Source organism: Coregonus lavaretus (genome assembly GCF_964263955.1).
Source record: "Coregonus lavaretus genome assembly, chromosome: 28".
NCBI classification, from domain to species: Eukaryota; Metazoa; Chordata; class Actinopteri; order Salmoniformes; family Salmonidae; genus Coregonus; species Coregonus lavaretus.
Genome location: NC_140015.1, coordinates 30,816,927 through 30,831,589, shown reverse-complemented (window position 1 = coordinate 30,831,589; position 14,663 = coordinate 30,816,927). Strand labels below are relative to the sequence as shown.

The window sequence follows — 14,663 nt, the reverse complement described above, 5'->3', positions numbered from 1 at the left end:
TAGGTCTTGACCAGGTTTGCACATCCTGCAGCAGGGATTTTGGCCCACTCCTCCATACAGACCTTCTCCAGATCCTTCAGGTTTCGGGGCTGTCGCTGGGCAATACGGACTTTCAGCTCCCTCCAAAGATTTTCTATTGGGTTCAGATCTGGAGACTGGCTAGGCCACTCCAAGACCTTGAGATGCTTCTTACGGAGCCACTCCTTAGTTGCCCTGGCTGTGTGTTTCGGGTCGTTGTCATGCTGGAAGACCCAGCCACGACCCATCTTCAATGCTCTTACTGAGGGAAGGAGGTTGTTGGCCAAGATCTCGTGATACATGGCGAGTGGAGTTTAGACCAAAAAGCTCTATTTTTGTCTCATCAGACCACATGACCTTCTCCCATTCCTCCTCTGGATCATCCAGATGGTCATTGGCAAACTTCAGACCGGCCTGGACATGCGCTGGCTTGAGCAGGGGGACCTTGCGTGCGCTGCAGGATTTTAATCCATGACGGCGTAGTGTGTTACTAATGGTTTTCTTTGAGACTGTGGTCCCAGCTCTCTTCAGGTCATTGACCAGGTCCTGCCGTGTAGTTCTGGGCTGATCCCTCACCTTCCTCATGATCATTGATGCCCCACGAGGTGAGATCTTGCATGGAGCCCCAGACCAAGGGTGATTGACCGTCATCTTGAACTTCTTCCATTTTCTAATAATTGCGCTAACAGTTGTTGCCTTCTCACCAAGCTGCTTGCCTATTATGCTGTAGCCCATCCCAGGCTTGTGCAGGTCTACAATTTTATCCCTGATGTCCTTACACAGCTCTCTGGTCTTGGCCATTGTGGAGACGTTGGAGTCTGTTTGATTGAGTGTGTGGACAGGTGTCTTTTATACAGGTAACGAGTTCAAACAGGTGCAGTTAATACAGGTAATGAGTGGAGAACAGGAGGGCTTCTTAAAGACAAACTAACAGGTCTGTGAGAGCCGGAATTCTTACTGGTTGGTAGGTGATCAAATACTTATGTCATGCAATAAAATGCAAAATATTACTTAAAAATCATACAATGTGATTTTCTGGATTTTTGTTTTTGATTCCGTCTCTCACAGTTGAAGTGTACCTATGATAAAAATTACAGACCTCTACATGCTTTGTAAGTAGGAAAACCTGCAAAATCGGCAGTGTATCAAATACTTGTTCTCCCCACTGTATATATATATATATATATATAAGCAAACCCCTCTGATGTCCATAGTCTAAAATAGAGGACAGTGATGTGTTGGACCAGTAGACATCTCCAGTACCTCCTACCTCTGTTAATCTTCTCTACAGGAGCCACCGCTGTATGTGTGTTGACTGTGTTCTGTTGTGTCTCCCTCCAGATGCTGAGCGAAGCCACAGAGGACAACCTGATAGACCTAACGCCAGGCTCGCCCGCTGTGGTCAGCCTCCGAGCCACCCCCACACCACCATCCAGCGTCCCCCCCGTAGCCGCCCCCAGGGCTGGGGCTACAGGGGCTGCAGCCTCCCCTGCCCGGACCCCGGCCCTGATCCAAGACCCTACCTCCGGCCCCTCAACTCTGTCCACTCAGCTCGCTGGCCTAGGTAAGGATGGGGAAGGGTTCAATAGGAACATAAATGGTACACTGTGTACTGTATACAAATGCATTATACTGCAATGATGCGTAGCCTATAGCATGCAACACACCGCCCATACATACATGCAGCCCCAGCCCTGCCTTACACACACACACACACACACACACACACACACACACACACACACACACACACACACACAGTGGAGTGTAAGAAGGTTTATAATCAGGGAAATAAGCCCTGCTCCATAACTCTCATAATGCACTGTAAATGACTCCCCTGTTAGCCTAAATGATGTTGCTGCACTCTGTGGCACTATGCTCTGGCTGAGGCCTTAGATAGAGAAAAATGCCTTAGCAGGCAGGGGGAGAACCTGGTAGAATATGCTCCTTTGATCTATAGTGCTTGCGTTTCAAATGGCACTCTATTGCCTATGTAGTGCACTACTTTTGACCAGGGCCCATCGGGAATAGGGTGCCATTTGGGACGCACACAGTGAGTGGAGTAAGAGAGGTGCTTCTGAATTATGAGGGATTTTAGAGGACTGGTGAAGGATGATGACTGTTATTGATTCTAGAGGACTGGCGCAGGATGATGACTGTCATTGATTCTAGAGGATTGGTTCAGCATGATGACTGTCATTGATTCTAGAGGACTGGTGAAGGATGATGACTGTCATTGATTCCAGAGGACTGGTGCAGGATGTTGACTCATTGATTCTAGAGGACTGGTGCAGGATGATGACTGTCATTGATTTTAGAGGACTGGCGCAGGATGATGACTGTCATTGATTTTAGAGGACTGGCGCAGGATGATGACTGTTATTGATTCTAGAGGACTGGCGCAGGATGATGACTGTCATTGATTTTAGAGGACTGGCGCAGGATGATGACTGTCATTGGTTCTAGAGCACTGGTGCAGGATGATGACTGTAATTAATTCTAGAGGACTGGTGCAGGATGATGACTGTCATTGATTCCAGAGGACTGGTGCAGGATGATGACTGTCATTGATTCCAGAGGACTGGCGCAGGATGTTGACTCATTGATTCTAGAGGACTGGCGCAGGATGATGACTGTTATTGATTCTAGAGGACTGGCGCAGGATGATGACTGTTATTGATTCTAGAGGACTGGCACAGGATGATGACTGTCATTGATTCTAGAGGACTGGTGCAGGATGATGACTGTAATTGATTCTAGAGGACTGGTGCGGGATGATGACTGTCATTGATTCCAGAGGACTGGTGCAGGATGATGACTCATTGATTCCAGAGGACTGGCGCAGGATGATGACTGTCATTGATTGTAGAGGACTGGTGCAGGATGATGACTGTTATTGATTCTAGAGGACTGGTGCAGGATGATGACTGTCATTGATTCCAGAGGACTGGCGCAGGATGATGACTGCCATTGATTCCAGAGGACTGGCGCAGGATGATGACTGTCATTGATTTTAGAGGACTGGTGCAGGATGATGACTGTAATTGATTCTAGAGGACTGGTGCAGGATGATGACTCATTGATTCCAGAGGACTGGCGCAGGATGATGACTGTCATTGATTGTAGAGGACTGGTGCAGGATGATGACTGTAATTGATTCTAGAGGACTGGTGCAGGATGATGACTGTTATTGATTCTAGAGGACTGGCGCAGGATGATGACTGTTATTGATTCTAGAGGACTGGCACAGGATGATGACTGTCATTGATTCTAGAGGACTGGTGCAGGATGATGACTGTAATTGATTGTAGAGGACTGGTGCAGGATGATGACTGTTATTGATTCTAGAGGACTGGCACAGGATGATGACTGTTATTGATTCTAGAGGACTGGCACAGGATGATGACTGTCATTGATTTTAGAGGACTGGTGCAGGATGATGACTGTAATTGATTGTAGAGGACTGGTGCAGGATGATGACTGTTATTGATTCTAGAGGACTGGTGCAGGATGATGACTGTCATTGATTCCAGAGGACTGGCGCAGGATGATGACTGCCATTGATTCCAGAGGACTGGCGCAGGATGATGACTGTCATTGATTTTAGAGGACTGGTGCAGGATGATGACTGTAATTGATTCTAGAGGACTGGTGCAGGATGATGACTCATTGATTCCAGAGGACTGGCGCAGGATGATGACTGTCATTGATTGTAGAGGACTGGTGCAGGATGATGACTGTAATTGATTCTAGAGGACTGGTGCAGGATGATGACTGTCATTGATTCCAGAGGACTGGTGCAGGATGATGACTCATTGATTCCAGAGGACTGGCGCAGGATGATGACTGTCATTGATTGTAGAGGACTGGTGCAGGATGATGACTGTTATTGATTCTAGAGGACTGGTGCAGGATGATGACTGTCATTGATTCCAGAGGACTGGCGCAGGATGATGACTGCCATTGATTCCAGAGGACTGGCGCAGGATGATGACTGTCATTGATTTTAGAGGACTGGTGCAGGATGATGACTGTAATTGATTCTAGAGGACTGGTGCAGGATGATGACTCATTGATTCCAGAGGACTGGCGCAGGATGATGACTGTCATTGATTGTAGAGGACTGGTGCAGGATGATGACTGTTATTGATTCTAGAGGACTGGTGCAGGATGATGACTGTCATTGATTCCAGAGGACTGGCGCAGGATGATGACTGCCATTGATTCCAGAGGACTGGCGCAGGATGATGACTGTCATTGATTCTAGAGGACTGGTGCAGGATGATGACTGTCATTGATTCTAGAGGACTGGTGCAGGATGATGACTGTCATTGATTCCAGAGGACTGGTGCAGGATGATGACTGTTATTGTGGACATTTAGATCTCATCTCTCTTTTACTCTCTTCCCTACACCCCCTTTTACACCCTCTCTTTCTCTCTTCCTTTCTTTCTCTTCCCTCCTCTCCTCTCTCTCTCTCTCTCTCTCTCTCTCTGCCTCTCTCTCTCTCTCTCTCTGCCTCTCTCTCTCTCTCTCTGAATCTATCTCTCTCTCTGCCTCTCTCTCTCTCCCTATCTCCCTCTGCCCCTCTCTCTCTCTCTCTCTCTCTCTCTCTCTCTCTCTCTCTCTCTCTCTCTCTCTCTCTCTCTCTCTCCCCCTCAGATGTGGGTGGGGACAGTGTCAGTGGTACCCTGTCCTCTCTGTCGGGCCACAACCTTGGAGACGACTTTGACATGTTCGCTCAGACCAGGACCAGCTCTCTGGCCGACCAACGCAGAAAGTATGGCTTCTTCAAGCTTAGCTCTCCCTTTTGCTTCTAGAACCCATTCCAAACTTCTAGAACCCTGTTACAATGGATTTGCAGCTTTGATCCTGTCGGACTCGGACTGCAGTGTGTGCAGGCTTTTGGTCACAGTCCAGCAATAGCACACCTGATTAATATAATCAATTTATCATAGTCTTCTAGTTAGGCTAACATAAATGTAATCTGGTGTGTTAGAGCTGGGCTGGAACAAAATCCTGCAATTTGCTGTCCCCCAGGACCAGAGTTGTGAATGTGTTTTTGTCCACTCCTGTTCTAGAGCCACTCTCAGCCTTCCAGAACAATCTCCATGCCACACAGTGGGACTGGCTCTAACTTGTTCTCTGTTTGTGTTTTTGTGTGTGTTTGTTGTCAGTGTGAAGTACGAGGACCCTCGGGCCCTGGGCGGGCTTGCCTCGGCTCTGGATGTCAGACAACAGAACACCACTGGAGGGGTGAGTGCACCAAAGCATGCTGGGGGATGTAGTTTAGATTCACATCCCCCCCCCACATTGAAGTGTAGAGTGTGGTTGACGTGCTGTTAAAATGGTTGACAAGGTTAATCTCTCAGCCCCTGGTCTCCTCTCTCTGCATGTGATTGACCTCGGCTCTCTGTAGCACAAATGGCACCCTATTCCCTATATAGTGCACTGGTCAAAAGTACTAAACTATATAGGGAATAGGGTGCCATTGGACGCAGCCTCTGACAGACTTTACCAGAGTAATACCAGATGAATACAGTAGTAGACCATGGCTAGCCAGCTCTGAATGGTGAACTACACTCTTGTAGTGTTGTAGTAACAAACACAGACAATAAGCATGGCTTGTAGTCTAGTATAACTAGGTACTCTAAAGAGGTACATGTAATACTCTCTCTAAACATTTTAAACTATAAACTCCCATTACTTGGTCATTCTGTCATTCCTCAGTATAGTTTTTTTTTGGGTGTTCTTTTCTTCCTCTTGTCTTGTTCATTGCACTCTGTAAGACAGTATTTGGTCACGTTATGTGTGTCAAAGATCATAGGAAACCATGCTATTGAATTCCACTTTTTGCATGTCACCTTTTCTCCTTCAAATTGTCAAAACTATTTTTTGGATGAGTTTTTTTTCTAGTACCACAGTCAGTCAGTACTAACAAGGCACTTTGTAATTATCAGGTTTTACACTACTAAACTAGATGTAGATTCTGCACATGTAAGGCCAGACACAAAGTATTATGAAATCTACACTCTCTCTCTCACACACACACCGATTACACAAACCGATTACACACACCCTTCACCCTCCAGTGCCAGTTGAGATTGCCTCAGATGGAATGTAACTGCCAGTCTGGGGCTTAGTGATCAGCTGAGGGCTCAAAGTTCAAACTCCTTATTTCCTTCCTCCTTTCCCCATGCGTTCACCTTTTTTATTGGAATGATTCTGTATTTTTCCTCTCGTCTGTTCCCCCCCATCTTTCCTTCTCCCCATCTTTTCTTCAGTCTGGTTTGTTGCGTTGCATTTGATTTCTCTGTTTCTCTCTGTGCTCTGTTGCTCTGGTCTGGGGCTTCCTCTATCTTCAATCTTGTGTAAGGTCTTGTTCTGTTGTTGATTCAGCTGAGGGTGATAGGGGATGATAACCCAGAGTTGGAGCTGCCCATAGACAGCTGGCTTATTACCCAAGGAATGGTGAGGACTCCATCCTCAGTGTCCTCCCCCCTATGTCCAGTCACCCCATCACCCATATCCCCCCTTCACCCCTGGCCCCCTCGTCACCATCCATCCATCCCCCTGACCATCCATATCCCAGCACTGATAAACCAGCTAGCACCAACAGTAGAATGGAGACACATTAGAAAAAGCCAGACGACTCCTCCAATTGTACAATACCCACACAATGATGAATAAATAAGCTGTTAGAATCTTAATTTGTCCTTGTGTGCTCTGAAAGGAGTCAAGACTCCTAGGACCTCTGAGATGGTGAATCTGAGTCATTATGCATATTCTGGATACACACACACACACACACACACACACACACACACACACACACACACACACACATATATATATATATATATATATATATATATATATATATATATATATATATATATATATATATATATATATATATATATATATATATATATACAGTGGGGAGAACAAGCATTTGAAACACTGCCGATTTTGCAGGTTTTCCTACTTACAAAGCATGTAGAGGTCTGTAATTTTTATCATAGGTACACTTCAACTGTGAGAGACGGAATCTAAAACAAAAATCCAGAAAATCACATTGTATGATTTTTAAGTAATTAATTTGCATTTTATTGCATGACATAAGTATTTGATACATCAGAAAAGCAGAACTTAATATTTGGTAGAGAAACCTTTGTTTGCAATTACAGAGATCATATGTTTCCTGTAGGTCTTGACCAGGTTTGCACACACTGCAGCAAGGATTTTGGCCCACTCCTCCATACAGACCTTCTCCAGATCCTTCAGGTTTCGGGGCTGTTGCTGGGCAATACGGACTTTCAGCTCCCTCCAAAGATTTTCTATTGGGTTCATGTCTGGAGACTGGCTAGGCCACTCCAGGACCTTGAGATGCTTCTTACGGAGCCACTCCTTAGTTGCCCTGGCTGTGTGTTTCAGGTCGTTGTCATGCTGGAAGACCCAGCCACGACCCATCTTCAATGCTCTTACTGAGGGAAGGAGGTTGTTGGCCAAGATCTCGCGATACATGGCCCCATCCATCCTCCCCTCAATACGGTGCAGTCGTCCTGTCCCCTTTGCAGAAAAGCATCCCCAAAGAATGATGTTTCCACCTCCATGCTTCACGGTTGGGATGGTGTTCTTGGGGTTGTACTCATCCTTCTTCTTCCTCCAAACACAGCGAGTGGAGTTTAGACCAAAAAGCTCTATTTTTGTCTCATCAGACCACATGACCTTCTCCCATTCCTCCTCTGGATCATCCAGATGGTCATTGGCAAACTTCAGACGGGCCTGGACATGCGCTGGCTTGAGCAGGGGGACATTGCGTGCGCTGCAGGATTTTAATCCATGACGGCGTAGTGTGTTACTAATGGTTTTCTTTGAGACTGTGTTCCCAGCTCTCTTCAGGTCATTGACCAGGTCCTGCCGTGTAGTTCTGGGCTGATCCCTCACCTTCCTCATGATCATTGATGCCCCACGAGGTGAGATCTTGCATGGAGCCCCAGACCGAGGGTGATTGACCGTCATCTTGAACTTCTTCCATTTTCTAATAATTGCGCCAACAGTTGTTGCCTTCTCACCAAGCTGCTTGCCTATTGTCTTGTAGCCCATCCCAGCCTTGTGCAGGTCTACAATTTTATCCCTGATGTCCTTACACATCTCTCTGGTCTTGGCCATTGTGGAGAGGTTGGAGTCTGTTTGATTGAGTGTGTGGATAGGTGTCTTTTATACAGGTAACGAGTTCAAACAGGTGCAGTTAATACAGGTAATGAGTGGAGAACAGGAGGGCTTCTTAAAGAAAAACTAACAGGTCTGTGAGAGCCGGAATTCTTACTGGTTGGTAGGTGATCAAATACTTATGTCATGCAATAAAATGCAAATAAATTCATTAAAAATCATACAATGTGATTTTCTGGATTTTTGTTTTAGATTCCGTCTCTCACAGTTGAAGTGTACCTAATGATAAAAATTACAGACCTCTACATGCTTTGTAAGTAGGAAAACCTGCAAAATCGGCAGTGTATTAAATACTTGTTCTCCCCACTGTATATATATTTAGTCAGCCAAAAGTATTTAGTCAGCCATCAATTGTGCAAGTTCTCCCACTTAAAAAGATGAGAGAGGCCTGTAATTTTCATCATAGGTACACGTCAACTATGACAGACAAATTGAGATTTTTTTTTCCAGATAATCACATTGTAGGATTTTTAATGAATTTATTTGCAAATTATGGTGGAAAATAAGTATTTGGTCACCTACAAACAAGCAAGATTTCTGGCTCTCACAGACCTGTAACTTCTTCTTTAAGAGGCTCCTCTGTCCTCCACTCGTTACCTGTATTAATGGCACCTGTTTGAACTTGTTATCAGTATAAAAGACACCTGTCCACAACCTCAAACAGTCACACTCCAAACTCCACTATGGCCAAGACCAAAGAGCTGTCAAAGGACACCCGAAACAAAATTGTAGACCTGCACCAGGCTGGGAAGACTGAATCTGCAATAGGTAAGCAGCTTGGTTTGAAGAAATCAACTGTGGGAGCAATTATTAGGAAATGGAAGACATACAAGACCACTGATAATCTCCCTCGATCTGGGGCTCCACGCAAGATCTCACCCCATGGGGTCAAAATGATGAGCAAAAACGGTGAGCAAAAATCCTAGAACCACACGGGGGGACCAAGTGAATGACCTGCAGAGAGCTGGGACCAAAGTAACAAAGCCTACCATCAGTAACACACTACGCCGCCAGGGACTCAAATCCTGCAGTGCCAGACGTGTCCCCCTGCTTAAGCCAGTACATGTCCAGGCCCGTCTGAAGTTTGCTAGAGTGCATTTGGATGATCCAGAAGAGGATTGGGAGAATGTCATATGGTCAGATGAAACCAAAATAGAACTTTTTGGTAAAAACTCAACTCGTCGTGTTTGGAGGACAAAGAATGCTGAGTTGCATCCAAAGAACACCATACCTACTGTGAAGCATGGGGGTGGAAACATCATGCTTTGGGGCTGTTTTTCTGCAAAGGGACCAGGACGACTGATCCGTGTAAAGGACAGAATGAATGGGGCAATGTATCGTGAGATTTTGAGTGAAAACCTCCTTCCATCAGCAAGGGTATTGAAGATGAAACATGGCTGGGTCTTTCAGCATGACAATGATCCCAAACACACCGCCCGGGCAACGAAGGAGTGGCTTCGTAAGAAGCATTTCAAGGTCCTGGAGTGGCCTAGCCAGTCTCCAGATCTCAACCCCATAGAAAATATTTGGAGGGAGTTGAAAGTCCGTGTTGCCCAGCGACAGCCCCAAAACATCACTGCTCTAGAGGAGATCTGCATGGAGGAATGGGCCAAAATACCAGCAACAGTGTGTGAAAACCTTGTGAAGACTTACAGAAAACGTTTGAACTGTGTCATTGCCAACAAAGGGTATATAACAAAGTATTGAGAAACTTCTGTTATTGACCAAATACTTATTTTCCACCATAATTTGCAAATAAATTCATAAAAAATCCTACAATGTGATTATCTGGATTTTTTTTTCTCAATTTGTCTGTCATAGTTGACGTGTACCTATGATGAAAATTACAGGCCTCTCTCGTCTTTTTAAGTGGGAGAACTTGCACAATTGGTGGCTGACTAAATACTTTTTTCCCCCACTGTACACATACACATACACATACACACATACACACACACACACACACACACACACACACACACACACACACACACACACACACACACCTACTGTTACACATGTGGACTCCCTTCACTCTGTCCCTCCTACTGTTGGTCCTGGTCCTCTCATCCCTCCATCCTCTCCTCCTCCCCTCATGGATGAAGTGAAAGGTCTGCTTGGACCAGGTGTGGGTTTTCATCAGTCACAAACAGTACATGTCTAACAGTAACACACTAAACCCAGGAGAGGTACAGATACTTTACTGCTTGCTGCACAACAGGTGTTAAGTTGACAAGGCTGTTGACATCATAGAAATAGAATCACTAGAATGGGAATCCCCATTCAAGTCAGTGGGTCTATAATGGGTAGACCGGCGGCCATTTTGAAAGTGATTCTATTTCTATGGTTGACATCAGATTTGTTGTCAATAGTATCATTATTGCTGATTGGACCTGGTTCAAACGTCTGTGTAGTAGAAAGTATCATCTCTGTCACATTCATTGTCAAGCTAACAGTCTATAGAGACATTTTTTGAAGTATACTGAACAAAAATATAAACGCAACATGCAACAATTTCTAAGATTTTACTGAGTTACAGTTCATATGAGGAAATTAGTCAATTAAAATAAATTCATTAGGCCCTAATCTATGGATTTCACATGACTGGGAATACAGAATGCGTCTGTTGGCCACCGATACCTTTTTAAAAGATGGGCCTCAAAATGGCCTATTTCTGTGCATTCAAATTGCCATCGATAAAATGCAATTGTGTTCGTTGTCCATTGCTTATGCCTGCCCATACCATAACCCCACCGCCACCATGGGGCACTCTGTTCACAACGTTGACATCAGCAAACCACTCGCAACACGACGCCATACACGTTGTCTGCGATTGTGAGGCCGGTTGGACGTACTGTCAAATTCTCTAAAACGGCGTTAAGGAGGCTTATGGTAAAGAAATTAACATTAAATTATCTGGCAACAGCTCTGGTGGACATTCCTACAGTCAGCATGCCAATTGCACGCTCCCTCAAAACTTGAGACATCTGTGGCATTGTGTTGTGTGACAAAACTGCGCATTTTAGAGTGGCCTTTTATTGTCCCCAGCACAAGGTGCACCTGGGTAATGATAATGCTATTTAACAACACTTTACATGTTGCGTTTATATTTTTGTTCAGTGTAGATAATATACTATACATATTAAAGACAACTAGTATAGTAGTTCCATTTTAACACTGAAAGACTAGTGCATTAACTGATTTAACATATTAAACCTATTAGCTACAATACTGTTGATGTGATGCATTGATTGCTGTTATGATTGGTATAAAACTGTTCCATATTGTATCATACTTATTATTTCTTTCAATTATGGTCCTTCTTCTATGTCAACCCTGTTGACCATGGTATGTTGACCATGTTATGTCAACCCGGTTGACCATGGTATGTTGACCATGTTATGTCAACCCTGTTGACCATGGTATGTTGACCTTGGTATGTCAACCCTATTGACCATGGTATGTTGACCTTGGTATGTCAACCCTATTGACCATGGTATATTGACCATGGTAAGTCAACCCTGTTGACGATGGTAAGTCAACCCTGTTGACCATGTAATGTCAACCCTGTTGACCATGGTATATGTCGACCATGGTATGTCAACCCTGTTGACCATGGTATGTTGACCATGATATGTCAACCCTGTCGACCCTGGTATGTCAACCCTGTTGACCATGGTATGTTGACCATGATATGTCAACCCTGTCGACCCTGTTGGCTTTGAAAAGTTGGCATTGCATAATGTTCAACACCCGGAATCTGTGAATAAGGCTTAACAACAATATATTGTGAAGTTGCTCGAAAGGAGTGTAGCTAGCTAGACAGCCAAAGTCCAAATGATCTGACTTGCGTATCATTATGCAAATCACGTGACTCCCACGTGTGGGGAATTCCCTTACAGTAACTCACCCTCTGTTTTACCTTTGAGTGAGTTTTCTATCTACCACTAGTGACCTAGTGTATGGAGCATCCTACACAACAGTACCTTTGATGTTTTCCTTTTTTGATTCCTCAATAGACTGGTGGAGACTGAAAAAACCCACCACTACTTCACAAAGAGTGATTGTTTCAACATCTCTCATCAAAGTCCCAAAAGATCTATCAGAATCTTTAAGAGCATTATACATTTATGTCCTTCTCATATCGGTACACAACAGTGGAATTTGATCTGTTAGAGAATCTAGATTCTAAAGACTAGATTGTAGATATGACGTCAGTGAATGCAGATGCCTGGCAGCTTGAGCATGATCTCTTCTCTATCTTATTCTTCTGCTCAAAGCATGACTAGTCTGTGTACTTCTGAGTAACTTCTCAGTATCTCCTTCTCTTCGATCTTTGTGATCAGCAACTAAAAGGAGCTTGGATGAGATCGGCTATGATTCAGTTGCATCATGACACTGATGTTTAATAAATGGTTCAGGTTAGGATCTGGGGAAGGTAAGATGATTCTAGACCTGTGCATATAGGCATACTTCTACCCAGAACCATTAAACCAGGAGGGTAAGCTGATCCTAGATCTGTGCATACAGGCAACTGTTAGGGCAGCCTTCATGACCATTGACCCCTCTCCTATCAGACCTGATTGCTGGTACTGTACCCTGAGTTACTCCGACCTCTACACACACACACCATGGCATCCACCCTCTCACATTCTCCTTTCCATTCTCACTGTCACTGCATGTCATGCAGCCAGCGTTGCTTATGCTCTGTGTGTGCGTGTGTCATTATGACATTAGTCCTCATTCCCAGTCTTCGGTGGTCCCTGTGTTTTGCAGGTTGTCCTTCCAACAAATGATTGAATCATGTTAATTGGCTGATCTGTTAATTGACTAATGATGTGGACTAATTAACACAGTGTTACATAACTGCGGCTGGTAGTTCCATACCTACTCATTAGAACCAATGAGGACAAAAGAATTACCTGGGAAGTGGTCTGGGACTGGAGTTTTCCCTGAATCCTGACCATGTGATTTGACCCAGGTACAACTCTGGACCCTGGTTATTGCCTATGACCTGGTTATTGCCTATGCCCAGTCAGGAAAAAATCCTGTCCATATGCATAATAAATCAATGTGTTGAACATGATAAAGGAAACCTGCACACATAGGGACTCCTCTGTGTCTGAGGACCACTGTGATGTGTCTGGTGTTCTCTTCCTCTGCTCTTGGTTTTGGTTTGATGGCTTTGTTTTTGTTATTTGTCATTTTCCTCTCAGAGCCTCCGGTGAATCTATTCTTGTTGTTTTTCTTTTGTTTTTGTTGTTTCTTTGTTTTGTTTCTGTTGTCGGGTGGGTGTGGCGGTGGGGTTTATTATTTTGTGTGGCTTTGTGCCGTCCCCTGGGTTTGTCCATGGCTTTGCTCCATAGATCCCCGTATCGCAGTCCTCTGTCATGGATGACATAGAGGAGTGGCTCTGTGCTGATGTGGTGAGACTTCTTTACCTTGATTTCTCTCTCTCTCTTCTCTCACGTTTCTTTTCTTTTTCTTTTATCACATGACATTTCTATCCATCTCACGTAACCAGGTAGATCACATGTAGTGTTCTTAACTTTAGTTGACCATCTTCTATTGATACATTATCTGACTAATGGTTTTCCACCAATGATGTGAGTGATATAACAATATAAAAGTGATCTATGAGATGTACTATCTCTCACATGCTACCGTAATGCTAATCTAGAGAATAAAACCTGCCAGTCTAAAGATGACATTGGTACTGTATCACATCACACCAGGTGACGCTACAGTGGTTATTCCTGATGAATGTGAAAGGTAGACACAGGTCCTGTTGTTAAAGGGATATAGCAGAGTAAATATGTTCCTGAAAGGTTGGATGGACGAGTGGATGGATCTATTGGAAGCATGGGTCCAACACAGTGGTGGAAAGTACATGTTCTTGAAGTACCTCAATGTCAGTACAAAAGCACTGGGTGGGAGTGACCTCCCTGAGTTGTGAATGGTGTCCTGTAGGAGTTAGGAAGGTAAGTAGCCTAGTCAACTTGTACGTAGGGTTGCAAAATTCCTGTAACTTTCCCAAAATACCCTGGTTTTCAAGAAATCCCAGTTGGAAGATTCCTGGAATAAGCAGGGAATCCGTTAATTCTGTACTGGGATTTCTGGGAAACTGGGATTTTGGGAAATAATTTTGCAACCCATACTTATACAATACCTAAGGGAAGACCAATTTTTTGACTTTGTCTCCTAACAATGTCAATTTACTGTAAGGCATCTTGGTGAGTCAATAGTTGTGTGATCCTCCTGGCAGAATTGACCACAAATGTTATGGATTCACTGATTTCTGTTTCTTCTCCTCTGAATAGAAAGGTGATGGTTTAGATGGTGAGGAAGGGGTGACGAGTGAAGGTATGGATGGATTCAGGGCACTAACACTTGATACTGCGCATTTTTTTT

The 14,663-nt window shown here is 44.4% G+C and overlaps 2 protein-coding genes across 2 annotated transcripts in view; both read left to right on the top strand.

The window, feature by feature from the left end:
- The window catches only part of LOC311103656 (TOM1-like protein 2), a 57,212-nt gene that overhangs the window by 38,753 nt on the left and 3,796 nt on the right, over window positions 1–14,663 (top strand). The window contains exons 10-13 of the mRNA XM_084145267.1: window positions 1,360–1,582; window positions 4,680–4,797; window positions 5,195–5,273; window positions 14,573–14,615. Coding sequence (XP_084001393.1) covers window positions 1,360–1,582; window positions 4,680–4,797; window positions 5,195–5,273; window positions 14,573–14,615 — 463 coding nt within the window. The remainder of the gene's footprint in view (window positions 1–1,359; window positions 1,583–4,679; window positions 4,798–5,194; window positions 5,274–14,572; window positions 14,616–14,663) is intronic.
- LOC311103655 (sterol regulatory element-binding protein 1-like) overlaps window positions 7,855–14,663 on the top strand; it is a 41,694-nt gene continuing 34,885 nt past the window's right edge. The window contains exon 1 of the mRNA XM_084145265.1: window positions 7,855–7,996. Within this exon, the coding sequence (XP_084001391.1) occupies window positions 7,975–7,996 (22 nt within the window). The 5' untranslated portion in view covers window positions 7,855–7,974. The remainder of the gene's footprint in view (window positions 7,997–14,663) is intronic.